Source organism: Camelus ferus, chromosome 3, assembly GCF_009834535.1.
Source record: "Camelus ferus isolate YT-003-E chromosome 3, BCGSAC_Cfer_1.0, whole genome shotgun sequence".
Taxonomy (NCBI): Eukaryota; Metazoa; Chordata; class Mammalia; order Artiodactyla; family Camelidae; genus Camelus; species Camelus ferus.
The window spans coordinates 41529935-41556503 of record NC_045698.1 but is presented as its reverse complement, the minus strand read 5'-3'; the positions used below and the strand labels follow the sequence as shown (position 1 = coordinate 41556503).

Genomic DNA, 26569 nt, shown 5'->3' with positions numbered 1-26569 from the left:
GGAAAACTGTGAAACCTATATAAATCTCAAGTCTAGTTAATTGTAATATATCAAAGTTGGTTTCTTAGCTTTGATAAATGTACAATGTTAATGTAAGATGTTGACATTAGGGGATACTGGATGAAGGGCACATGAAAACAAGCTGTATTATTTTTGTTACCTTTCTGTAAACCTAAAACTACTCCAAAAAAATGGTTATCTATCTTTACGACAGTAACATACTATTACAATTCCTGTGGCTTTGTAATATATTTTGAAATCAGGAAGTGTTATGCCTCCAGCTTTGTTCTTTTTCAAGACTGTTTCGGTTGGCTACTCAAGATCTTTTGTAGTTCCACATGAATTTTGGAACTGTGCCTTTCATTTCTGTAAGAAATGCCACTGGGATTTTGATAGGAATTGCAATGAATCTGTAGATCACTTTGGGTAGCATGAACATCTTAACAATACTAAGTCTTCCAATCCATGAACATGGATATCTATTTGCGTCTTTTCTTTAATGGATGTTTTGTAGTTTTCAGTGTATAAGTCTTTTGTTTCCTTAGTTAAGTTTATGTCTAAGTATTTTATTCTTTTGGATGCTACTTAAGGGTTTTCTTAATTTCCTTTTCAGCTAGGTCATTACTAGCATATAGAAAACACACGGATTTTTGTACATTGATCTTGTATCCTGCAACTTTACTGAATTCATTCATTAGTCACAGCAGTTTTTTTTAAATTGAGTCTTTAGGGTTTCCTATATATAAGATCATGTCATCCGCAGGTGGGGAAAATTTTACTTCCACCATTTCAATTTGTAAGCCTTTAATTTCTTTTTCTTGTCTTACTGCTCTGGCTAGGATTTCCAGCACTCTATTGAATACATAGAACAATGGAAATGAACAGAGAACTGGAGATAGACTCCTTATAAAAAGACAACTAGCATTACTGATATTTACTGAGAAAAAGAAAGAAGCAGAAGAGGAAAGCAAAACTGTCAAGAAAACAGTCTAATGTTCACTGGAATGTTACATAAGTTCTCCCAAACTAGGCTATATTCTTCATTTATAAACAAAGACTTAATTTATATTGGTATCAATACCACACTGCCAAAGTTTCCAACGGAGAAGTGGCAAACTATTGAACTCTTCCTGATGAAGGTTTTTAATAACAATTCAAGTAAATAATGAGGAAATAATGAGGCTGCTTGTTTTGCAATATTTAAGAACAATACTGATGTCAGCAGACAATTAATCTGAAATCTCAACTAACAACAAAAACTTAGAAGCCATCACTTTATTTAGTACCAAGGGCATGTTCAATAGAATTTGCTTTTCCAGTGTGTTCTGATTACTACTATGTAGCCTACTGTGAAAGATCTTAACCTCTGGACCTCAGACTATTTTTTGATTAACATTTTAGCACTATCACAGGGAAGAACTGCTATCTCAGGAGGATGCCTGGCTATCAATTTGTGTCTTTATTGCATCTCAGTTGGATTATTTCAAGTCATTATTTCCTATCCTCATGGATGATTTAATGTCACTTGCAATTCTACAGTTTGTGAGAGCTGATAACCACTGCAAAAGCGTATTTTAAGATTTGGGGTAAGTTTAACACCGATTTTGAGGGTCTCACTTGTAAAGAAAGCTATGTTAAATTAAACTTTGAAATATTTAGTATTTTTTATATAGCCAGACTTAGGTAAAGTTATGTGTCCTAGGACAGCCTTTTATATGTTTTAGCATCACCTAGAAATGACAGTAAGGATATATTAAAAGCAGGATAACAGTCAATCAAAGAAGGCTGAATCTGAGCAAAGCATAGATAAAAACAAGTATATCCTATTTTAAGAAACTGGCTTTGTAACAGAATAATGGCATTGAATAGTTTTAAAGAATACATATGTAGTATAGATCAATATACACAAGAAAATTAGTTCTGTGTGTAGATATACATGTTAGCAGAGAAAATACTGATCATAAACATCACTGCTTTGCACATGGTGAGCATTCAAAAATCCATGTGGAATGAGTAAAAAAGAAAAATCATTCATTTTGAAGATGCTACTCTACTGCCATTGGGTGGAGGCCAAGATAAGCAGTTGGAGAATCACCCAGTACCTGACTAAGAGTAAACAGAGACTTGATTTTAAGAGAATGGAGGAGTGTGAGGATTTGCACACATTTTTAATAAGCTAGACCTTAAGATAATCAGACTGGTGAAAATATATTAAATGACAACCAAAAATAAGTGACAGCAAATAAGTAATATGAACAAAAATTACTTTAAATAATACAATTGTTTTACTTGTAAAATAAGAAGCAATAATTTGTAATCACTATTTTTTAAACTGTTCTTTAATGTTAAAAAGTTTAAGAATTAAGTTTTAAAATTTTCTAGGAGACAGAGGAACAAAGACAAATTTTACCTATTTATAATGGTTTTAATAGATATCAATAAAAACATAATGAACAATTTGGACCTTCCTGATTTTCTTGTTAACAAACCAGCTTCTTAGTGGCTTTTTCCTAATATCTATCTACAAACTTTAAAGATCACTATGTATCAAAGACTAAAGAAAAAAATGAGATCATCTGAGCAGTTCTGAAGAGGAAAAGAAAGTCAGATGGCAAACCATAAAGTAACAAATATGAGCACTTCTGTGTTAATCATTAAAGATCATTCAAGTCTATACTTTTAGTTTTATTCAAGCAGTAGCACAAAAAATATCCAGTAATGTAAGTGAGATAAATGTGACAATCAGTACAATAGATTCTCATGGGCCATCTAAGATACAGTTATAGGTTATGTTAATGGCCTGTAAATATTTCATATTATTGAATAAAGAAAAAACAGAAGACAGGACATTTTCCACTGTTATCAAAATTTGAAAATTTTACAAATTAAGTAGAGATTAAATAAAACAATTTTTATTCTCAGTAGTAAAAATTTGCATCAAAAGATTGTTTCAGTAATGTGAAAATAAGACATCATTCTTTTCTTTCAATACTTTAAAGATGCTGCTCTGCTGCTGGCTTGCTGGAATTGTTTCAGATGACAAGTTTGCTATCATGCTTATCTCTTTTCTTCTCTATATAACGTGCCTTTTTCCCCTGTTGTAAGATTTTCTCTTTAATTAAGACTGGATTTAAGTAACAAAATTATAATACGCCTTGGTGTAGTTCTCTAATTTCTTGGCCTTGAGGTTTCTCTGAGCTTCTTCAATCTGTGAGCTCAAAAATTTAGAAACAATTTGGCCATTATTTCTTCAAATACCTATTTTGCTCTCCCTTCTCTCATCTGAGGATTTCAACTGTTTGTATATTAGGCTGCTTGAAGATATTCCACAGCTCTGTTTTTCCCAACTCTTTTTTTCTGCTTCACTTTGGACAGTTTCTATTGCTGTGTCTTCAAGCTCACTAATCTTTTCTTCTACAATATCTAATCTACATTAATCTCACCAGATACTGTAGTTTTTAGTTCCCAGAAGTTTGATATGAGTTTCTTAAAAATATCTCCTATATATCTACTTAACACACTCAATCTTTCCTCTAGTTTCTTAACACAGGGAACCCAGTTACAAAAACTTGTTGTAATAATCTTCTCTACCAATTCTACCATAGTACCTTGTCTTGGGTAGTTTCAATTAATATTTCCCCCTCAGCATGGATTGTATTTTCCTGCTTCTTTGCATGCCTGTAGTTTTTTATTGGTTGCCAGGCATTGCAAATTTTGCCCTGCTGGGTATTGGAAATTTTTCTATTTCTATAGTCCTGAATTTTGTTCTAGAACATAGTTGTGTTTCTTGAAAACCGTTTGATTCTTTCAGATTTTGCTCCACTACGAGGCAATACAATTCTGAGTCCTCTACCTAATATTTTGTGAATTCTGAGGTTTCCACTCTGACCATGGGGACTCCTCCTGGCTCTGTATCGGCTCTGAGTACTGTTCCCTTAACAATCCTTTCTGGAGGTTCTTTCTCTGAACTTGGGTAACTTCTGCACTTGTAATGTGCTAATTAGTATTCTGGTGAAGACTGACAGGGGACCCACTGAAGATCCCCAGAATTCTGTGTGAGCAGCTCCCTCTTTCCTGGCAACCTGAGCCACTTTGGTGTCCTCAGACTTTCAGCTTCCTCTCCTCCAACCAGAGAGACCACTGGGCTCCCTGCGCCACTCCCTGGGAACTCAACGTAGTAAGTAAGCTGTGGCAATCAGAGAACTCACACTGTGTGTTTTCTGTTACTCAGGGATCACTATCCTTCATACTGTGACCGCCAATGCCTTTTTAAAAATGAAGGTGGCACAGGCAGTCAAAACATATCAAGAAGGTGCTACAGAGGTCTAGCAGAGGGCAAGATCACTTCTGTAACTGGACATGGATGGGAAGGGTAATCAAGTGAGAGGAGAGGGTGCCTCATGAGGAAAAATGGCAAATAAGTAAGCTGAGGGGAGACCAAGAAGATAATGGGGCTACTCCATATGGAAGGACTAGTATGAGCTGTGTAACAGAGACAAGAAAACATAGATATGAACAGAGACAAATTATTTGGTTTAGGAGACAGTGTGGAGAGAAAGGAAGACAAAGCTCAAAGGGCTGGTTGGAGTCAGACTACAGGGGTCTGTAAAAGACTGTCAAGGAGTTAAACTCTTATTGCAGTGATTCCCTGGCTGTGCACCTACATAATATGTGGACCTTTTAAGGAACATGTGTGCTTGATTCCCAGGTGCAAAAATGTAGTAGATCTAAAGCAGGGGAACAAAAGGTATGGTTTGTCTGGAGTTTAAAATAGTAGAAAAACAAGGTTAAAAGGTGGGAAAGTGATTATGAAAATAAGGACAAGTTACAGTGCTCCAGATAAAGGTACAAGACAGATTTACCAGGAGAAAAGGAATAATAAGGAAGAAGAGGCTGTGATGAGAGAGAAATGCCAGAGTTCAGGATTTTAAATGAGGACCAGTTCCAAATCAGGATAGGGTCAAGATGTAGCACGAATGTAGAGGTGAAAAATGTAATGAAACTGGGCAAACTGAGAACATGCGAAAAGCTCTAATTCATAATCAGCATGGCATTTCATCCCAGTTGAATAGTAGAGAGTATTTTCAACAATTGTATAATTTACCTTGATCACTGAATGTGATAGAGCAAGGATTCTCAAAATGCAGTTTTGAAACCACCAATAAACTAATGGATTAATCTCTGATTATTATTTATAGAACAAAAATGTCTTTTTACATGCATTTCAAGACACTGACATTTAATTAAGAAGAAGACAGTACCTTGTTAGTGACAATCAAATACAATTCTTTCTACTAGTTCTGCTGAGTTTTTCTAGATGCAGTTGGGAGCAGACAAAAGAATCATCCTACTGGTTCTCAGTTATCAAAATCATTCAGGGAGAGTTAATAACATCCCCCGGAACCACTACTATACTGCACCCTGCTGACATTTCATTTGGACTAAAAGTTTACAAAACAACATTTTCCTCTGATATTTTCCTCTGATAATAGGGTAGCTTTCCCTCCAATAACGTACTCCATATTCTACCAAGTAAAAGTCTGAGGACAGCTGCTGGATTTTATAGTCAAGCAAGTTAAGTTTCCAGGGAGAGATGAAGAGAGGAGGAGACGAGGAGACGGGGTAGGGGAGAAGAGATGGGGAGGCAGGTGCAGAAGTGGAGGAGAAGGCAGTTCATCTGCTCTCAGAAAGAGGAAATATCAGCCACCTGTCAGCTATGATTTTCAGACACTTCCATTCCCACCATGCAGTACTTCTGTCCCTCTCTGATCCAGCCCTATACTTGCAATAGCAGCACAGGAGACTCACTTTAAGGCAACAGGCAAGGCATGCTCAGGGTTCATTATATTTGCTCTGAGACTTAGGATTCTGGCCATGAGTTTATCAAGTAAAATGCAGCCCAACTTAACATACTATCAATTTGCACAGCTGTGCGACAGCAAGAGCACAAGACTGTACGGACGATGTTTAGATAGATCTTTGTACTACTGCTTCTACTAAGCACCAGTGAATGAGAAGTTAGTATAGTTTTAATAGTGATCCATTCTTCTATACTACATTATCAATTAAAGCCTCTTGTAAGTATACAGACAACTGGATTACTATTCACAGAAACAGATTATCAAAATATTTCTAGGGCTTAAACTGAGAACTGTGTAACAGGAAACAATAATGAAAAATAACCTCATCAACACATTAATAATCAAATGTTTCATTATAATGCTTTCTTAGCAGGTACCATAACGTTGCCAGAAAGCATTAATATGCTCAAAAACTTAAATTTGAGAAGTTACAACTTATAAATGCCTAGTATGTCACACTTCACAAAAAAGAAATTATAAGCAACTTAAAATGTTAATGTATTAGCTGAATTCTTCATAGAAGAGGTCATGAAATGATCACGATTCTACTACTGGAGAATACCAGACAAAGAGGAAACTTAGAAGTGAAATGAAACACCCGAGACACGTTCAATCTTCTCAATATTAGTCTCCCCAAAATGGATTGTACAGAGTGGAGCTAGATTAAAAAAGCACATGATCAAAAGTCTGGACAGCTTAATAGTTTTCCTGAAAGGAAATTTCACTGTTACTTATGACAAAACATAGAGAATTCTCAAAAATGTGTGGAAAATCACTTGGCACACTTGATATAATATTAATCATCCACCTTTCTGAATTACAATCACCACTGCTTTCCTCTACTGAAGCAGCCACTGAAATGAAGGCACCACACTTCAGGGGCCACTTTAAGACAACAATGACAGTAAGTAAATAAAACTTTCAATTATGTAACCTTGGAATCAAGCAGCTATACTTTTTCTTCCAAGTAAATAAAAATTTCATTTTAAAATAAAAAAAAAACCCTTGATGCTAGCTAGACCAGTTTTTATTTTAAATAATCATTTACCAGTAAACATTTCCCTTTGAAATTACAATCAAGACACATCCAGATAGTTCTTAAAAAAATTTCTAATTTTAAAGATATCGTAGTACAAGAATGATGATATAATTACTGCAGAAATATATAATTTATTCTTGTAACCCTCAAGATACAATGAAAGTAACTGTTATTGAAAAATTACTGAAAAATTAGCACTGTATTCATAATTAAGATTTAGTCAAGGCTAAGATACATAATCCCAGAATTAATCATAAACACTGTGATATCATTAGCATAAGACTAAATTTTAGGTCTAAGGCACTGGAAATCTTAACAGAGATGACAATATAAACCTACATCAAATACACACCGTGATGACTAATTTCAAACAAAAGCAGCCACTTTAAGAAATAAAAGTTGTTCTGTAAATCAATACTACCTAAAATAGAATAATAATGATAAAAAAAATGAGCTCTCAAATGAAATTTAGGACCACAAAACTGAATCAAGGAACTGTAAGGGTTATTCCTTAAACTATGTTCTTACACTGCTCTTTGAGATCATATTTCACCTACCTTAAAAATAAAGTTAGAATTAAAATTAATACCATATTTTGTTACTGAGGATTCTTTATGGAATGAAAAACAGATCTGGGTAGATTGATTTGCAAAGGGCAGACTCATCACACTCACTGTGTTTCTAAAGTATGCACAAAAGCTGATGACCGAAAGGAAGCAGAACACTTTAACTACGCATTTACAAGTTCAGAACCTTATTAAGAAAAACGCTATTATATTCTCCTGTAACACCAACTATATATTCAAGGCTTAAGAGAGTGGAAGTGAAAGAGGGGAAAGACACACTTATGTTACACCAAAGACTATCATCACTCTAAGTGAAGAAAAAACACTTCCCATTTTTTTAGGATACTGCTTAGCAGTCTCTCTTCATAGGAGAAATACTTCCAGAGTTATACTCACAACTGAAAACTTCACTAGGACACTACATATTGAAGGAAAAGAGAAATGGCATTAAGAGCTTTAAAAAAAACAATTTTTAGCTCATAGGCCCTTGGGAATCCACTAATCCAATTTCCCACTCACTTCTCAAGTTAGGAAACAGTTCTCCAGAGACAAGGTGACTTGCTCAAGGTCACAACAGCATACCAACAGGACCAGAATTCAGGTTTTATGAATTCTTGGATATTGTCCTTTCCTCTACACTAGCTGCTAGGGAGATGATACTGAGCATAAAAGCAAAGTAACATGGATTAAACGCAAACACAGTTTAAAAGAAGGCTGTCAGAGCCGTGCATATTAGCTATAAGCTGAGTGTGAGGCCCGTGAGGATAATCGTGGGGTAATTCAAGGACTGAATATCATGCGCAGACTGAAGTAATGATAGCTAACACTTCCATAGTAATTAATAGGTGTTCAGCATTATCTCATGACCATTTTATATGTTAACTTATTCTATTTTTGAGGTAGATACTGTTGTTGATCTCATTTGCAAATGAGGAAAGAAGGCACAATGAAGTTAGTAACTGGTAAGGTCTGGAGACTAGAGGAGATTCCAAGAGAAAAAGGAGAAAGTTGATTTATGTACCTATTTTACATTCATGTGTCAAAGTATTTAAAAGTTCATGATTATAATTTTAAAGGTAAGATATTTTAGATGTTTCTTATTTTTTGTTCCTTTTTCTTATCAGATTCTTATAGTGAAAATTAATGGTGTTCAAAACAATTTAGCAGTTAATTTAAAGGCATTTTAAATAAAAGCTTGTGATGTATTTCAGAAAAAATTCATTACAAGCTCCATGAAATAACAAGGAATAATGATATTTCAGCAAGTCTCCTCAAAACAGAAGAAGTAGCATTGAAACTTAAATGAAGTTTGAAGGTCACATAGTTTCTATAAGTAAAGGAATAAACCCTCTGCTAAGACAAGAAACAATTATTTCAGATCAACAGTTAAACTCAAACTCAACTTCCAGTACTAGGAATATAATTTATTTGTTTAAAGAGTACACCCTGAATTTCAAAATTCAGTCAGCTGACATTAATTCTGCAATAGGAATGAATAGATGAATGGATAGATGGAGGGATGGGTTGATAGATGAATGAACGGACCACCATATATTTTCAGACCTCCAGAATATAATGATGACATATGGTTCTCCCAGATTTTAGGAACTACTTTAGTAACTTACCATCTTTTTCCTCTTATCCTGTTCTGTGGGTGGCTCTTCATCTTCTGTTACTTTTGGTTCTTCAATATGAGACATTAACATACAGCTATAGTTTAAAAAAAAAAGTTTTAAATAAATTAAAAATGTCTATAACATAAAACAAACCCTCAAAATACTGAGAACAGTAATACATCTATGTACCAAAATGTGAGAAACAGCAAGATAAATCGGACTTGTAATCTTAAAAATGTAATTATAAAAAGATACCTCACTTCAAAAAGGACCACACCAAAAATATTTGGAGCATTTTACTTGAGTATTTAGGGAATAAGTTGTAAGAAATTTATTTATAGGCCACTTTTGAACCATAAATTACTTGATTAGGCAAGGTATATACAAAGAAGAATGATACTTACAAACACTTAAAATTAATACTTTGTCTTTTACCACTAATCTCCATTTGTCTAGATTATTATACATGTTTCATAACAGTGGCAATAATTTAAACAATAACATCATTAAAACACTATTAATTATGGAAAAATCTACTTTGTTCTCCAACTGACATTACTATGTATAAGGAAGCTGTCCGTGACAGCACTTGTACCTGCAGGACACTTATAAATCATTTTATTCTGATTATCTGTATCACTGCTCTTCACCATTAGCAGAGATAATATAAATACAGTTTCCTATTCAGTCAACACTAGTTCCAGGGAGACAAGTTATGAATATTGTCTAGTGAATCAAGTTGATGGAACGAACTTCACTGCTCCTAATTTAAAACAGAATTCAGTGATTTATCAGAGTCACAGGTTCCCAACCAATAAACCGTGGCAAAGAAAGCTTGGTTTCTCTTACGTTTCGTGGCAAGTACAGGGAAAGGACAATTCCTGACTCAGAGCTGCATAAATGACTTTCGATTCAGGGCTAAGGACAAGTGCTGACACCAGAAATCTGTTCAGGCTCACTCTTGCAGGGGACATGAGTGTCCTATTCTCCTTATCCTCCACCACTGAAAAAATAAGTTTTGGAACAACTGCCTCTGACCCAGTCAGTGCACTGGGTGGGATCAACCAGTAAGAACCTTAACCTGGAAATCAGAAGCCCTGAAAAACAGCAAGAGTTCAACAGCTAACTCATCGCATGGCCTTAATTTCTTGGAGCTGCCGTACCTTCGCCCACCAGGATATATAGTTGACTCTTGAACAACATGGGTTTGAATGGCATGCGTCCACTTATACAAGATTTCTTTCAACAGTAAATACCACAGTACTGCATGATCTGTGGTTGGCTGAGTCTGAGGATGTGGAACCAGAGGAACCATGGTACGGATGGCCAACCATAAAGTAGACTCAGATTTTCGACTTCACAGAGGGTGAGTGCTCCTAACCCCCGCATTGTTCAAGGGTCAACTGCAAAATACTGCAGCACAATTAGTTGGCCAAGGAACTCTGGCACAAAATTGGAAAATTATGACTTTGTTATCTCAACCCAAAAGCTATTTAATAAAGTGAAATGTCTAGAAAAAGTCTAGATCCCAGTGTGTACTTTAGAACTGAATGATAAAATGGAGTTCCTTACCACTAGTTACTTTAAGCCTGCTATAGACTTGAATTCTATCTGAACTGAATCTGGATCGCCATGGAAGTATGCTTTCTATTAAATAAAATTCTATTACTGCATTCCAAAATCTGTTAACTTTCTTGTATAGTAAAAACTCTTTGTTCCCCCTTCCCTAAGTTAAAAGACTTATTAGCACATTAATAATAAAGTATATTCTGGATATAAATACACACATGCATATATATATCCCCAAAGGGCAGAATATTTTTAGTTAGCAATTCTGCAAATTGCATTCATTTGGGTCTCTAGAAGACAGAAAAAGGAAAAAAAAAAAAAAAAAGAATTGAAAAGCCCAAAGCAGAAATTCTCTGTTGCAGGAAAATCTCCAATTAAAAGTCAAATCTCATTTTTTTTTTTGACAAAGGCTAAAGACAGGGAACCATTTTTACATAAAAGGCATGGTGAGAATGAATAGATTTCTAATAAACTAAAATGTGTGGGCTATGAATGTTAATAATAGTAATTATGATAAAATAACAACAATTTAAAATAGGGAAAAATAACAACAGTTTAAAATAGGGAAAACTAACATGTGAACACAGGCAGCCAACTCTCACATCTTACACTCGTCCACTGAAAACATCCAGGCACTCTAGCTGCTAATTCAGAATCTTTCCCAACAAGAAACTCCAAATGTCAAACACAACCAACAGTATTAGCATGCAACATGAAAGCTTTTAAATAATTTGTTTTAAAAGTATATTTTTCATTTAATCTGTACAAACCCATGTCTTAACGTTATAATAAAACTAGAACTGATATTATTCCATTAGTCTCTGCAGCAGACACTTAAGTTGCCTATGTAATCACCCTCCTTCCTAACAGAATCCTGAATTTGTTTGTTATCCTCCTCTTCCACGCCACCATATACTTCAGAAAAAGCCGATCCCAGTCCCCGTGCCAGTGGCTCAGTAAGCAATCAAGGCAATCCCACTCCCTGGTTGATGACTCCTTTCAACAGAAGCATGTTTAAGAAATTCTAGCCAATTAGACAAGAAGGGAAGTCTGATGAGATGACTTCTAGGAAAGTGTCCTATGATGTTAACAAATTGAAAAAAAAGACACAAGGAAAAAGTAGATTACTTGATTGGCACTGGCACTGTCATGAACTGCAATGCCTAGAACTACTCTGTGACGATGAGGGAAGCAGCCTGCATACTAAGTTAACGTGCTGAGGGGCTGGAGCAGAAAGAACCTGGGTCTTCGGTGGTATTGTGAGGTCACAAATAGCTAATTCTCGCTCACCTGCAGCCGTTCTGTGGTCAGGGATAATGAATTCTTTATTGTTAAAACCAGTTTACTCAGTTTCTCTTATTTGCAGGTGAAAATCTCTTTTACAGTCCCTTATATAGAAATCTTAACAAAGTTTCATTTCTGGGCTCAGGCCAAGAAACAGTCTCCCTCTCCTGATACACCTACCTCTTTCTGCTTAAAAACAGGAACTAGGTAATTTCTAATGCTTCTCTTTTCGCCCTGGTAGTTAGCAAGCTCAGGGCTGTTTTACATCCAGATGCCACACGTCTCTCCATCCAAGGTGTCTTGTTTAAATAATCCTTCAATCCTGTGTTAATGGTTTTTAGTCATAATGAGCATGTGCTTTCCTTATGCTTTGCCTCAGACCCTCCTATGACCACTAGTGACTCCACGCAGCTATTTAAAGGATGATATTAACAGTACAAAGTGCCATGAAGGAACAGGGAAGGAAGCTATGAATTCTTCCTGAGAGTATGGAAAGGGATCTTAGAGGTAGGTATTTGCCAAGCAGGGCAAGGCTGAGGGCATGACATGCAAGGAGACGAAATCTTCTGAGTCAAGCAACGTGTATGAAAGGAAATGGCATACTTGGGGAATGAAGAAGAACCCAGGAAGGAAAAGGCCAGCAATAGAAATTGAGCATCAGCAAAGAACGGCGCCCCAACAACTTTGTACTATAAGGAAGCGGGCTTTTAATTTTAAGAAACGGAACAGAATGGATCAGAAAGGGAAAACTGGAGAAAGACCTCAAGGAGGTCACTGAGACCAGCAGGTTAGGGTAATACCCAGGGGAGAACGTCAGTCAAGGAACCAAGGTTTCCTCTGGTATTCTCTGCTCCGTTCTGAAGTGCTGTCTGGTGGGGCAACGTATCAAGTGAAGGGGAAAAAAATGCTAGTAAAAGCCTAAATTTTATTTCTGTTTCACTTCTGGGGAAGAAAAGAAAACAGTGGTTATATGCTGCAGCTACCGATGTTCCCTCATCCACAAGTCTGGCCCTTCAAGTCTTGATCCCTGTAATGGTCTCCTAGTCAGTGTGCTTTGCTTGCATCCAACATTTTTCTTTTCCAAACCAAAACTTTCCTCATGGCTGAGCATGGCATATCGAGTCAGAAGACTTGGTTCTAGTCTTGACTCTTCCACTAATTTGTTGTGTCATTGCACTTTTTTGAGCTTCTGTATCCTAATCTTTAAAATAATGAAATTACACTAGATAATTTCTAAACTGTATTCCTAACAACTTCTTGCCTCTCACCCTTCCAGTTAAACCATGCCGTGATTATATTCTACTTTCTACAACCCAATTCTTATTCCTCCCTGGAGATCGTAACACACAGTGCCTTTTCTTTTTCTGACATTCTATTAAAGCACAATCTGGAATTCTATTTTGTGTGCTTTGTTCAAAACATATATAACTGCCTTTAACTCATTATTTGCATTTTCATTATGGTCTTATATATACCCTCCCCTAACTAAATTATATACTCTGAAGAAGACAAGGAACATTTGAATATATCCTAAATATTTCACAAAGAGTTGTAAATTTTGCCATATATTATGTATAAAAACACAGTATTTACAATTACGTACCCTACGTTAACTTTAAAAAAATTGCCTACAGGCATGAATTTTTTTTACTTTTGGTTTGTAATCACAAAAGTTTGAGATTTCCACTTCATCCAAACTCCTTAATGTTCCTGAAAGTTGAGTTTCATGCCGGATACATTTTATTTATGTATGTTTAATAAGATTCAACAACATATATCTATTATATTTCCATAACACGGCTTGAATGGCAACCTTTCCTATTTGCTATAGACGGTTTTATAAAACGTAAAGAAAACAGGCTCAGCATATTACTGAGAGAAGCCAAGCAGTTTGGAACCTCATGAAGACTTGCTTATCATTATATAAACATCCTCTTTATTAACAGTAATATTAAGAGGAAAGATGTGGTAATTCTACTAACTATAAAAGGATGTAATACTTTAAAATTTTTTTCAAATTAATAGTTATATAAATATTAGATTATCAGCACTCCTGATAACATGATTTTAACTAAACTCCTGAAGAATATATAGGTGACCCTTGAACAGCATGGGTTTGAACTGTGGATTTTTTTCAATAAATATGTACTACAGTACTACACACACTATAGTACCACCTGATCTGTGGTTGGCTGAATCCACAGATGTGGAACCACAGATATAGAGGTCCAACTGTAGAGTTATACTTGAAGTTCTGACTGTGCAGAGGGTTGGCGCCCCTAGCCCCCACGTTATTCAAGGATCAATTGTAATTTTAACTATTCTCTTTTTGAAGTAATCAAGTACCATGTGACCCTCTAATATATTAAAGGTGTCAGTGATTAGTCAAACACAAATACAGGATGCTAACCCATTCCCTGTTCCCCATGACTTGCCTGAAGGGCAGGGAACATTGTTACTGGAAAAAAAGAAGAACATTCAAAACATGTTAAAAGAAGAATTTATACACTAAAATATACTTGGATTAAAAAAAAAACAAAAAAAACACCTAATGTCAAATCATAAAACGATGAGTAGACCAAAGAAATCCAATTCAGAATTTCAATATAACAAAATAAAGCTAACCTCAAAATCAAATAATACTACAAGCAAAATAACAAGATTTTGCTTTATAAAAGACAAAATGAAAAAGTGACCATACCATGTTTATATGGTTATAGTAAACAAAAATCATGTAGGATATAATTAATTACTCAAGTCCAAGGGCAATTAACTAAATGATCCACCTACTCTTTATAAGTTCCTGTTTCAGTGTCTTCCGTCATGACGTCATGTAGGCCCTCCACTGAGATGTTTATAATCCCACAGAATTTATCTTGGATAACACTAGAATAAAAAAAGAGCAAAACAGGTTAAACTGTAGTATTTCAACAGGTAATTCCTTTTTTTTTTCTTTTCCTAATTATCCTCTTGAACATAAAGAGAAATTTTAGTCTAAAAATATAAAAGAAACCTTCAAAATAAACTTCTTAAGGAAGGAATTATACTTTGCATATTACACTAAAATTTTCTTTCACTAGATTATTAGTATATTTAAATACCTAGATGGGTAGATTAGATGGGAACAAGATACTTTAATATTCTTTAATTTATCATAATAGTCTTATGTTTATGTTATAATTAAAAAGATAAAGGTACAAAATGTTGAAGATTAAAAATCTTTACTCTTCTAAAGAAAAAGATAAGCCAAAGAATGGGGGACAAGTATCAGTAAAACATACATCTGATAAAGGACTTTGATCTGGAATATAGAAAAGAACTCTGAAAACTCAGTAAGATGACAAATAGCTCTATTTAAAAATGGGCAAAAGCTCAAAAAGACTTCTCCTAAGAACATATACAGATGGCATATAAGTACCTGAAAAAATGCTCAACATCATTAGTCATCAGAGAAATGCAAATTAAAACTACAGAAAGATTTTAATTAAAGTAAAATTAAGAGGACTGACAATACCAAGTGCTGGAAAGGATGAGAATGGGGGTGATGGCTATGTTCTCCATCCTGAGTACGGCAGTAGTTATATACTGTATACATTTGTCAAACTGTATGCTTAAAAGAAGTTTTACTATGTATCAACTACATCTTAAAAAGCCTGACTTTAAAAAAGCAGAAGTACATAACCTTCCACCGGCACACAAAATTATGCTACTTGAATTTAAAACTAATTGAATAAATTATGACTCCTGTCTCCAGGGAACTAACAGTTATCATTCCTACAAGGGACATAGGGACATGTGTTTCTCATACTGCATTAAAATGCATTATTAAGTTTCAAAATGTTCAGTAAAGTAGTTCCCAATGTCAACACAATTTGGGTCATGCTCCCACCTTTGTAAAGTCAAAATCTTTCGTTTATACTTTCAAATGTGATCAGATTTTACAGAACTATTGCACCAGATGGGCAAAATAATAAAGTTGATATCATTCTGTTACATTTTAATGTGCATATAACACTCTATTGCAAGAGTATATATTTTTGATATTACTACATTTCCTTCACATAAGTACTAAAAAAATCTCTACAGAAAGAAACATATACAACCTGCTTTATTTGGTTCAGTGAGGAACACCTTAGAAAAAGAATTAGAAAGCAAGATTTTGCAATAAAAGTTCAGCCACTATGCGATCCTACTGAAGTTAATTCACTTCTCTAGATGTTGCTAAGTGTAGGCTGGACTCGGGGGTGGCAGGTACACTGGGGCGGGCAGGAATACAGCCGTTTTCCCTCCCTACTGATGAGTACCTCACCACTCATCCATCACAGAAGCTAGGGCAGTCACGGCCTGAGATTCCTTTTTAACACAGCAGTATTCTGGACAGCTATCCTCATTAGGTGAAGAAGACAAAAGCCCTCAATTCTTCTGTAGCTTTCAAGGCTCTTTACCAGGCCTTTATGTTCAATATTATTCAGGGACAGCCTACTCAGGCAGCTGTCTTCTCTACTCAGACCACTCTAAGCATCAACCCCATACTTCCTGGAACTGGAAATTTCCCAGGAAATCAATGGAATTTGTGAGTACTGTGTATTTTCTCAAAAGACCGGTAATGAATTTTCCTAACAGATATCTGACAACCTGAGTGTGACCATGTTCTACTATGTGGGGAAATATTAATTAAAAGGGAGTGTAGGAGAGAAAGATAAAAAATGGTGTAACTTGACAACAAGCTCATTTGATTATAGGTTTTACCTCAAATTATCATACTCATCAATGCTGGCACTACTAGCATGAACACATATGTTTCTGAGGAGAGAGTAACAAGTTCTCTTTGCCATAATTAGAAAATGACACAGTTCTAGAGCACTGGGCCTCCACTCAGACATGCACACTCACAAACTACGCCTTCAAGGCTGAGAACAGACTCTAATCATCAAACTGCAGCATGGATAAGATAAAACTTCGATTGCACAACTCTTGCCAAAAGCAGTAACTGGACCCCTCTGTCATAAATGAGATTGTTCAGATGACACTGCTGGAACCAGAACAGAGCTTGAAAAGTTCTGAGAGAAATCTAATGGGTTCAGGAACCTGAGATAGACAGAAAGCCAAAAGACAGAATCAGTGAAGGACTGACAAAAGGAAGTATTAAGAAAAACAGCATATAGAAGAAGGGATAATGATATTCACAGAAGCAGCTTGAACACAGGCCAGAGGATACACGTCCAGCACGCACATGGTGGTCAGGAAGAGAGACTATTGTCCTGGCCCATGCTTACTCAGGCCTGGAGGAGAAGTCAGCCGTGTGATCTCCGGGGTTCGCCCTCCCTCTTCCTGCCCCTGCCTCCAGCTGGATTTCTAGTGCTACCAAGTGAGAGGCTTGGACAGTCTAGTAGCGATGAGATAAGAGAGGCGAGGCAACCTCAGTCAGCCAGCCAATCATTCTTTTCACTGAAATGTGACCCACGCTGCACAGAAAAGGACACAAGAGGCAGAGATCTAGCTGGGGGGTAAGAGGTGGGGCTTAATTCCAGCGGACGGGGAACCGTGCTGACCCCGGAGTGCCTATTAAGTGCCAGAGCAGGTGAGGCTTGCACTTCAAGTTCAGAAAAGGCAAAAATGACTATGACCCAGACTAGAAAGGTATAAAAATCTGGCTTTGAATGAAGAGTTGACTCTAGAAAAGGAGAAGGCCTGAAGGAAAAGGGGATCCCATGCTTCATTTTGGGATCAGTAAAAGGAGAGGTTATACAAAGACTATCTTCAGAGCAATCAAGTTCAAAAAGTACTCCAAAAAATGCAGCTCAGTTACCACTCATTAAGCAGTCTGGGAAAAGCACTCCCAAATAACAGGATAACAAAAAGCCAAAAGTGGCTAGGACTTTCCTGGAACACAGAACAGACATTAAAGAAAACAAGCATTAAGAAGTTATAAATTCTTTTTCCCCCTTTTAAAGTATTATAAAAATGCTCCTTCCAGATGTGTAAATGTAACATTTTAAAATGAAGCCTCTAAAATAAATTTCTTTTATAGAGAGCATTATTTATGAAGTTTTGAATATTAAGACTTCATTTTCCTTTTTATTCACACAATACTCTCTCAACCGTCTTTTATAAATCAAGAATCAATCTTGGTTTTTGTAATACATAATCTTTCTGAATTAAATGCTTTAAAATGTAATTAGACATCTAAAATGGAAATAATCAAAAGAGAGCTATAAATTGGGAATGAAATAATAGGTTTGGAGGAAGAAAGGGAAGGAGAAAAGTCACTGTACTTAGATAACCTAATATACATTACAACAAGCCAAGAACTAGATATTAATTTTTTTATGAAAACAGTGCAGTTTTTCCTTCTAAATGTGTTAATATTGTGAGTTATGAGTATTACTTTACTGGAATTCTCAGTGCATCATCCTCTAATAGTAGTCTTCTCGTGTCCATCCATTCAAATCGATGTCAGGTGCAATGTGGGGGAAGTAAAGGCAGCCAGAGGAAACCATGTAATTTTAGATCTCACTCAGTTCTTAACCTCTTAAATCAGTGCTTACCAAGAAGTGGCAAGTCACATTAACTAGCACACAGCAATCTGAAAGAATTAGCCAAACTCCCTGCTAGTCTATACAGTGGTCCCTCGATTCTTCTCTTCTCGATCCACAGATGTTCAAGTCCCTTATACTATAAAATAATAGTATGGTTGGCCCTCTGTATCCATGGACGTGGAACCCGTGGACAGTTTCTACAGCACAGTAGAAAAAACAGCATTCAGAAACTTTAAAACAAAAATTGACTACTGATCATTCCAGACAAAACATTAATTTGGTGTGGACCCATAAGAAGACTTCAGAAGACTGGCTTACTGAGCATTAATAAGTAGGAGGTGGACCAGGATACCAACTAATTTACAAAGAAAGTTGTGATTAGAATAAGTGGTCATATTCATAGAATACAAAGTTGTGGTTGCCAAGGGGGAGAGGGGTGGGAAGGGATAGACTGGGAGTTCAAAATTTGTAGAGAGTTCAAAATATGTACTGACAGACATATGTAGAATAGATAAACAAGATTATACTGTATAGTACAGGGAAATATATACAAGATCTTGTGGTAGCTCACAGTGAAAAAGAATGCAACAATGAATATATGCATGTTCATGTATAACTGAAAAATTATGCTCTACACTGGAATTTGACAAAACATTGTAAAATGATTATAACTCAATAAAAAAAAATGTTTAAAAATAAATAAAGAAGTGGTCATATTACCCAGGCCAATTCTTTCTGGTGAATAGGTCATCATGGTCAAGTTCATTCATTTTAGTCATCATTTTAGGAGCCCATAAAATGTGTTACACATCGTGATAGGTCCCAGGGATAAAAAAAAAAGATGGCTACTTCAGGAAACTCAGAAACTAAAGGAAGCTTAACGTCTAGTGCATATACTTTGAATGAAGCGTGCTACACATCTGAACGTTACCTGTTCTCTAATTCAAAGGAAAAAGACTGAGAAAAGCTGTACTCGGGAGCTCATTATGGGCTAAAAATCTGCAGGAAGAATAAACAAATTAAACAACAAATGGGATGTTCTTTTTCTGTTTTAAGTCAATTTATGGTATCTTAAATAGCTGCCTTTCTCAATTTTACAGGTTATTTCTGACTTATTTACGGCATTTGTCTAAAGTTAGTCAGAGAATCCTGTTGTCCGGATGGCACTGAAGAAGCACCACCAGCTAATCACTCCTCTCTAATCCTCTTCACTGGCTCCCAGACACTGGATCATTCTACTATCACCTCAGGTCTTAGAATTTCCCAGTTAACTCATCTTTCACTTACTGCATTAGGACAGATGCTCCTCCTAAAGGAATCCCAATTATGATATAAACTTATTTTCAGTTCACAATGCTAAATGGGACTCAAATGATTCTATTTGTTTCCTTAAAGTGAGGCCTCAAGGAGGCAAATGGTGCCTTCTATTCTAGTCCCTTAAATTTCATTCTTTCTCCTTAATTTAAGAATTTTCAAGGGCTATCATGAACCTCAGCAAGCTCTACTAAACCCACCTTTCCAAAGTGATACTGCTTTATTCCCCCTTCATCACTGTTTTCAGGCAGTTAAGTCATCACCCCCTGACTACCGTAGTTCCTGACTCCAGTATCTGCTTATTCTTCTGCTCCTTTTGTTACTCAGCATAATTCACACTTCCTTCATGAAGCTTCCCCTAACCACTCTTTAACCCACTGCAATTGAGCAACCTGTCTTTTGAATTTCCAGTAGCATAAAACCTCTGCACTACTCACTTGGCATGCCATGTGGCATCTTTCTTTATTACTTTCTCCTAATATCCTTTATAATTTTGCAAACCCACTCTAAGATTTTAAGTAACCTGAAGAATAGCACACGTGTTATGTTTACTTTTTATGTCCCACAGGGTAACATTATGCATGATATGAACACACAATAAATAACCATGGGAATTATGATCCCCAAAACTCGAGAACTGCCCTCCCTCGTTTTTTTTAAACAATATTATTTTTACTTATTTATTTTTTAAATCACATGTATGGGTAGCTCAGTTGTACATAGCATATTACGATTGATTACTCTACACCAGACATGAGGCACAAAACAGAACAGAAAGTGGCTGTGTTGGCATCTATTTCTGAAACATCCACGTTAGAAAATGCAAGGAAAATTTAACATCAAGGATGAAAGAAGAGAATAAAAGTAAAACTGAAGGGAAAAAAATATTAGTAACCTTCATTTTCACTTGTCACAAACACTTCCCTTTCCTTATTTTACATATTTGGTTGACATTATTTGCATATACCAGAGTTAAAACTACGCTACAGAAAAAAGATAGGCCTTTTAAAACATCTGCTTATCTTATTCTTCAAATATGTTGGTAAATGATGTTGTATCACTTTCTAGGTGATATTAATTAAAGATATGAATCACTTTAATAAACATTAAATATGTGAGAGTAAGAAATATTTTACTCAAATCAGTAAAGACCAACTGGTCATTTAAAACAATTCCACATAGTTTTCTGTAAAGTTCTTTCAGTCAAATGCACATGAGTAAAATGATAGCTCTTAATTTTGACTTAATGTTTCCTAAAGGTATGACATTTTGGGGCATTTTCTGGGTATGTAAAAGTATCTGTAGAGTATGTGAATTGCAGAAACTTCACACAGAGTGATTTTTCCTTGCTTCTGAAAACTATGTACTAAAAAAAAATCAATTCATCTTTCTTGTGTTTATTCACCCAACTTAAAAAATTATGCTGGCTTAAAATTATTTCTGTCCTTTTGTATCATTATGAACCCAACCACAGGTGTTTAGAAAACAAAATGCCCTTAGAAAGATAATGCAAAATTTTTAATCCCAAAGACACAACGGAAATAAGTATTTGAATACTGGTTAGCATAAACAATAAATATTAGATTAAATGTGAACAAGACTCTAGTTTCTTTCCACTTGTCCAGTTTTTATATGTATTTTTCTAGTGACCATTTTACACTTTCACTTTTTAGATAACTGACCCATCATCATATAGCGTTTGCCTTAAACTACTTCTCTGTAAGTGATGGATTTATATAGTTACATCACATCTTCATTGCCTTAGACCTTGGAGGTAACATGCAGAAACACAGACAAAATTTTCAATTACCTTTTCTGAACAGTTTTATAGTCTAAAATTGATGATTTAACAGTTTTCATAATAGTAAGCCCAAGAAAGAAATGAATCAGAACCGTAGTCACTTTAAAATTTTTCTGCTCTGACCAAACAACAATTACACTATTTGTACACTATACCTAATAATATCTGAACTCACTCGTATCATTAAATATTAAGTTAGGGGGTCGGTGAAATTAGGGTAATTTAAGAAAGTAAGTTTTTAAGCACTAAAAGCCCAATCAAATAAAATATTCTCTAAGCTATACTTCTTTGCTTATATAATATTTAACAGGATTAAGCAAAGAGCAGTAATTTATTGAAAGAAAAGGGAAAAAGAAAAACGCCCTTATTTATCAGTCTTATTCCAGAATTCCTACCACAATAGAGGCTATAAAAGTGGTGACATTTACACTAAAATCAGGTCTCCTCCCCTCTATTTTCCAGACCCTAGGCTGCAAACACTTCTGTCACTTAAATGGAAACATGCAACCTTTTTACACAGTTAATTCTCTGCATGTTCATGGAAAAGAGTACATATTAATAAGTTTAGTTCCCTTGACAAATACTGGCAAGGAAATAGGATAAAAAATTCATAGTGGAAATTCACTAAGTTATTTTAAAATGAAAAGTTTACACCCAACAATTATCCTCACAAAGGTTTTCATATTATAAAACATTCTACCAATTAATTTTTTTTTCAGTGTGCATACAGATTTATACAAAGCATTTGAAGAAAACTGTATCATGAAATAAAAGGAAAAAAATCTCTCTAAAGTATTATTTTACATTATTTTAAAATATGTATGTATAACTAAACTAACAATTTAATTTAACAGACATTTGACTATTTTGTTACAGCTCTGTAAATACAGTGTGTTCAAGCTGACCAAAAAACCTTATGCGGATTTTTCTTACAGGGAAAATGCGTTATCACCTTCGACTTAGACTGGCCTTGCTGCAGGCTCACTGCCAAATTCCCCCTAAATACTGCCAGCAACGACCTCACTGAGCTCTGGAACCCTAGTACATTGGCATCCTTCTCATCCACTCTTGGCAGGCGCACAACTTAAAGACAGTCAACACCAAACTTTTGAGTGCCTCCCCAACAAAAACAAAGAAACCAAGACAAGAGAGAAAAACAAAATCAGGCTTTCTTTCACTTCACTTTTCTTTTCACTTATCTGAGTAAAGAGCAATTCTATCCACCCAGTGACTCAAGCCAGACACCAGATTCAGTTTTGATCTTTCTTCTCATTTACCATTCCAACACCTAATTCAAATTCTGTCACATTCATTGCTTTTTTCTTCCTACTCGTCTACATCCCTACTGTGAATGTGTGCTACAAGCCAGTTCTCTCTGTAGTTTGAACTACTAGCATAACTTCCCAAATGGGGATGCTTCCACTCTTGGCTTCCTCTAAGTCCATTCAACTTTCCAGCTACAACAGCCTTCTCTTCGACAAATATCTTCCAGCCTTTGGACGTTCACTGCAAGATTCCATCTGCCAAGAATGCTATTGCCTGAATTTATTTAGCTGTTTTTACAGTAAGAATAAAACTCCAAGTGAGTATGGTCTTATAGTGGAAAAAACTCAGATCTTTCTTCCTGAGGAGGGAAAAACCCCTGTTCTTTCACACTGTTTCTCTCGGTGAGTATTCTTTACTACACACATAATACTCTACTTCTGGTCACCAAATGTGTGGTTTTTCCCAACAAGCAATTCTCTGTGACACCAGCTGGCGTCCTACAATTTAATTCCATTCTAACACAAGCCACCTGGAGATAGTATCAGATCTCACAGGTTAGGGTCTCAGTCCTCCAAGACTCACCCCCCGCCACCATCCCGCAGATGCCAGAGTTTCCAACTATCCCCTTCCCTGGGTTCAACTAATTTGCTAGAGTAGATTACAGAACTCAGAGAAACACTTACTTATGTTTACCAGATTTTTAAGGAGAAAATAAATACAGGTGAACAGCCAGATAAAGAGCTACATGGGGCAAGGTCTAGGAGTGTCCTGAGCACAGGAGCTTCAGTCCCCATGGATTTGGGGCATGTCACTCTCCAGAAGTAGAAGTGTTCCCCCATCTGGCAGCTCCTCAAGGCACTACTATTGGAATTTTATGGAGAACTCACACAGGCATATTCAACTGTTAACTCCACTTCCAGCCCTTCTCCCCTCTCTGAAAGAATGCGGGGGGTGGGGGGAGAGTCTTAGGGTGGAGCTGAAAATTCCAAGCTTCTAATCTCTTGGTCTCTTTGATGAAATAGCCCTCATCCAGGATCCCACTCCACAGCTGCCTCAGTAGAACAAGATGTTCCTAGAGTTCTTATCACTTAAGAAACTACAAGGTTTCACAAGCTCTGTGCCAAGGACCTGGGGCAGAGACCTACAGACAGATAGAAAGATAGAAAGATAGAAAGATAGATAGATAGATAGATAGATAGATAGATAGATAGATAGATAGATAGGAAGATAGATAGAAAGACAGACAGACAGACAGACTTTTATCTCACAGGTCCCCATTCTGGAAGACTAGAAGACAGTGCTTAAGGAGGCTTTCATATATGAGAAGCAGAAGACTGAAGAATAGGGGTTATGAAAGCCAAAACATGAGGAAACTGCACTAGAATATAAAAAATTTTGCTCCAGGGACGTGAAAGAAAAAAAAAAAAAAAAAAAACAAAACGAAAAAACCCCAAACATATATTAAGGCTAGAATTAACTGCTAGGGAAAGAAATATCATAGAAGGTATCTGCCAAAAAGTGTTAAGATTTTCCAAGGCCAGTATCCAAACTAAGAAGAGGCAAGGGTCTATGGTCGTGTACTAGAAACTCAAGAGATAAAGGAAGACATGGAGATAAAAGAAAAGCAACATGTATTAAAATTACACATTACTTAGGGTCAAAAAACTACTTCCTACTAAAAATAGTGCCCTCTACCACACCACATGCTGCCACAAGAGCCGCGAACAATGAAACCAGGCACGTGGGGGCCAGCAGCAAGCACACTACCCCTTCCTCTCATCCACGCCGCTTCTGCCAGGGTATTTCTCTTTCAACCCACAGGGCTTCCCACTCTAAAGCATGCAGCAGTCAGAGCCTACCAACTTCTGGAGAGTGATGACTACAGGTAAGGGGCACTTTTTAAAAACTGTACTTGAGACAGTATAACACTTAAAAAAAAAAAAAAAAGGGCCCATCATCTTGCTACTATTGTTCAATAACCGTGAAACCATTCACATACTAGACAATAAACAGTCCCTCCCCACTCACCTAAGAGCTCATCAGGAAATCCAATTAGAAAAAAGAGAAATACAAGTTTTAATGAGAAAACATTAGCAGATACAAACTACTACATATAAAAATAGATAAACAAGGTCTTACTGTATAGCACAGGGAACTATATTCAATACCCTGTAGTAAACCATAATGGAAAAGAATATGAAAATTATATATATACAACTGAATCATTTTGCTGAAACTACACCAGAAACTAACCCAACACTGTGAACCAACTACACTTCAATTAAAAAGAAAAGTTAAGAAAAGAAACGAAGTGAAATGGGTCTTCTCAGGAGAAAAAAAAAATTCAGTTACTATTCAGTGGGAGATGGATATAAAAAAAGTCTGATCAGTAAATAGAACAGCCTTCTGTTCAGTTTCACATGGCCCATGCTCTTTCCTCTTAGTCCAAAGCAGCACAGCACATTACAAGTCCATGCACACATTTTCTAGTGTGGCTCAGTAACAAAAACAAGCAAAGGAGGGGGATTCTTGCAACAAGGAAGAACGAGAAGTCCAACAGGATGTGGGAAGTACATGCCAACTTGCTAGGAAGACCTAACACCAAAGCTATTTTTCAAAAACGTGTAAAACGTTTCCCAGGCTTTCTTCTCCCATTTTTGCAAGCCTTAAAAACAAAGATGGCAAATTTTACTGTTATTGTTGTGGTGTGGGTAAGATTATAGAGTAAAAATGCCATAATTACATGTGGGTCCCCCTCTACCTTAAAGCTTAAACACTTGGCTACTTATATAATTCTTAAGCTCAAAAGATGTCCACATAAATGTTACATTTGAATGTCCTATTTCTTGACCTAAGTGGTGGTTAAAACAAGTGTATCTACTTCTGTATGAGGTTTATACATCAATAATTTTTTTTAAATGTTGTGTATCTTCTAAGGGCAAATATTTGCCTAAGCCAAAATCCTAACATCTGATTCCTCCCTCACCTGCCACCCCCCTCAGCCAATCACCAAGGCATCTTAGGATCCACCCATCTTCTCTGCCACCACCCTGGCTCACACCTCCAGAATCTCTCCCTAGATTAGTGATTCAGATGAATCCTGCTTCTAGCCTTGTCGTTTCTTCCAGAAAAGAGTGCAGCCAAACAGCAGCATGTTCTACTCTTAACATTGCTTAAAATCCTTCCCTGTCTCCCTGCTGCCCTAGGGAAAAACATGAAATTATAATATCCTTCATCATCTGATCCCTCTAGCAGCAAATCTCACAACTCCACTCACAACTCCAGCTGGACTGAATTTCAGTTCCTGAAAAGCAGTATTCTATTTCTTCAACCCTTCTTTTAACAATGTTACCTCTACCTAGTACTCCGCTCTCTTTCACTGGGCTAATTTCCACTTACTGTTCACAATCTATTTGCAGTGTCACTTTTCTCATAAAGCCATCCCTCGCCTCCAAATATGTTACACCAGATAGGACCTTCAAGTGCAGTACTTACCATCCTATTCAGTAACCATGTGTCTCCTCCTCTAGATTCACGTTCTACTGAGAACAGGAACTGTGTCCACGCTATTCACAGCTATAACCCTAGCACCCAGGCAGCAGTATAGTATGACATTTAAAGCATGGCTCTGGAATCAGCAGACCTCAAAAGTGTCACAAGCTGTGAGAATTTGGGACAGTTTCTTAAACTCACTCTACCTAGGTCTCCTTACCT

The 26569-nt window shown here is 36.2% G+C and overlaps 1 protein-coding gene across 1 annotated transcript in view; it reads right to left on the bottom strand.

Annotated features, from left to right (window-relative positions):
- IPO11 (importin 11) overlaps window positions 1-26569 on the bottom strand; it is a 168224-nt gene that overhangs the window by 4946 nt on the left and 136709 nt on the right. Inside the window, 2 exon segments of the mRNA XM_006188200.3 lie at window positions 9092-9176; window positions 14726-14821. Coding sequence (XP_006188262.2) covers window positions 9092-9176; window positions 14726-14821 — 181 coding nt within the window.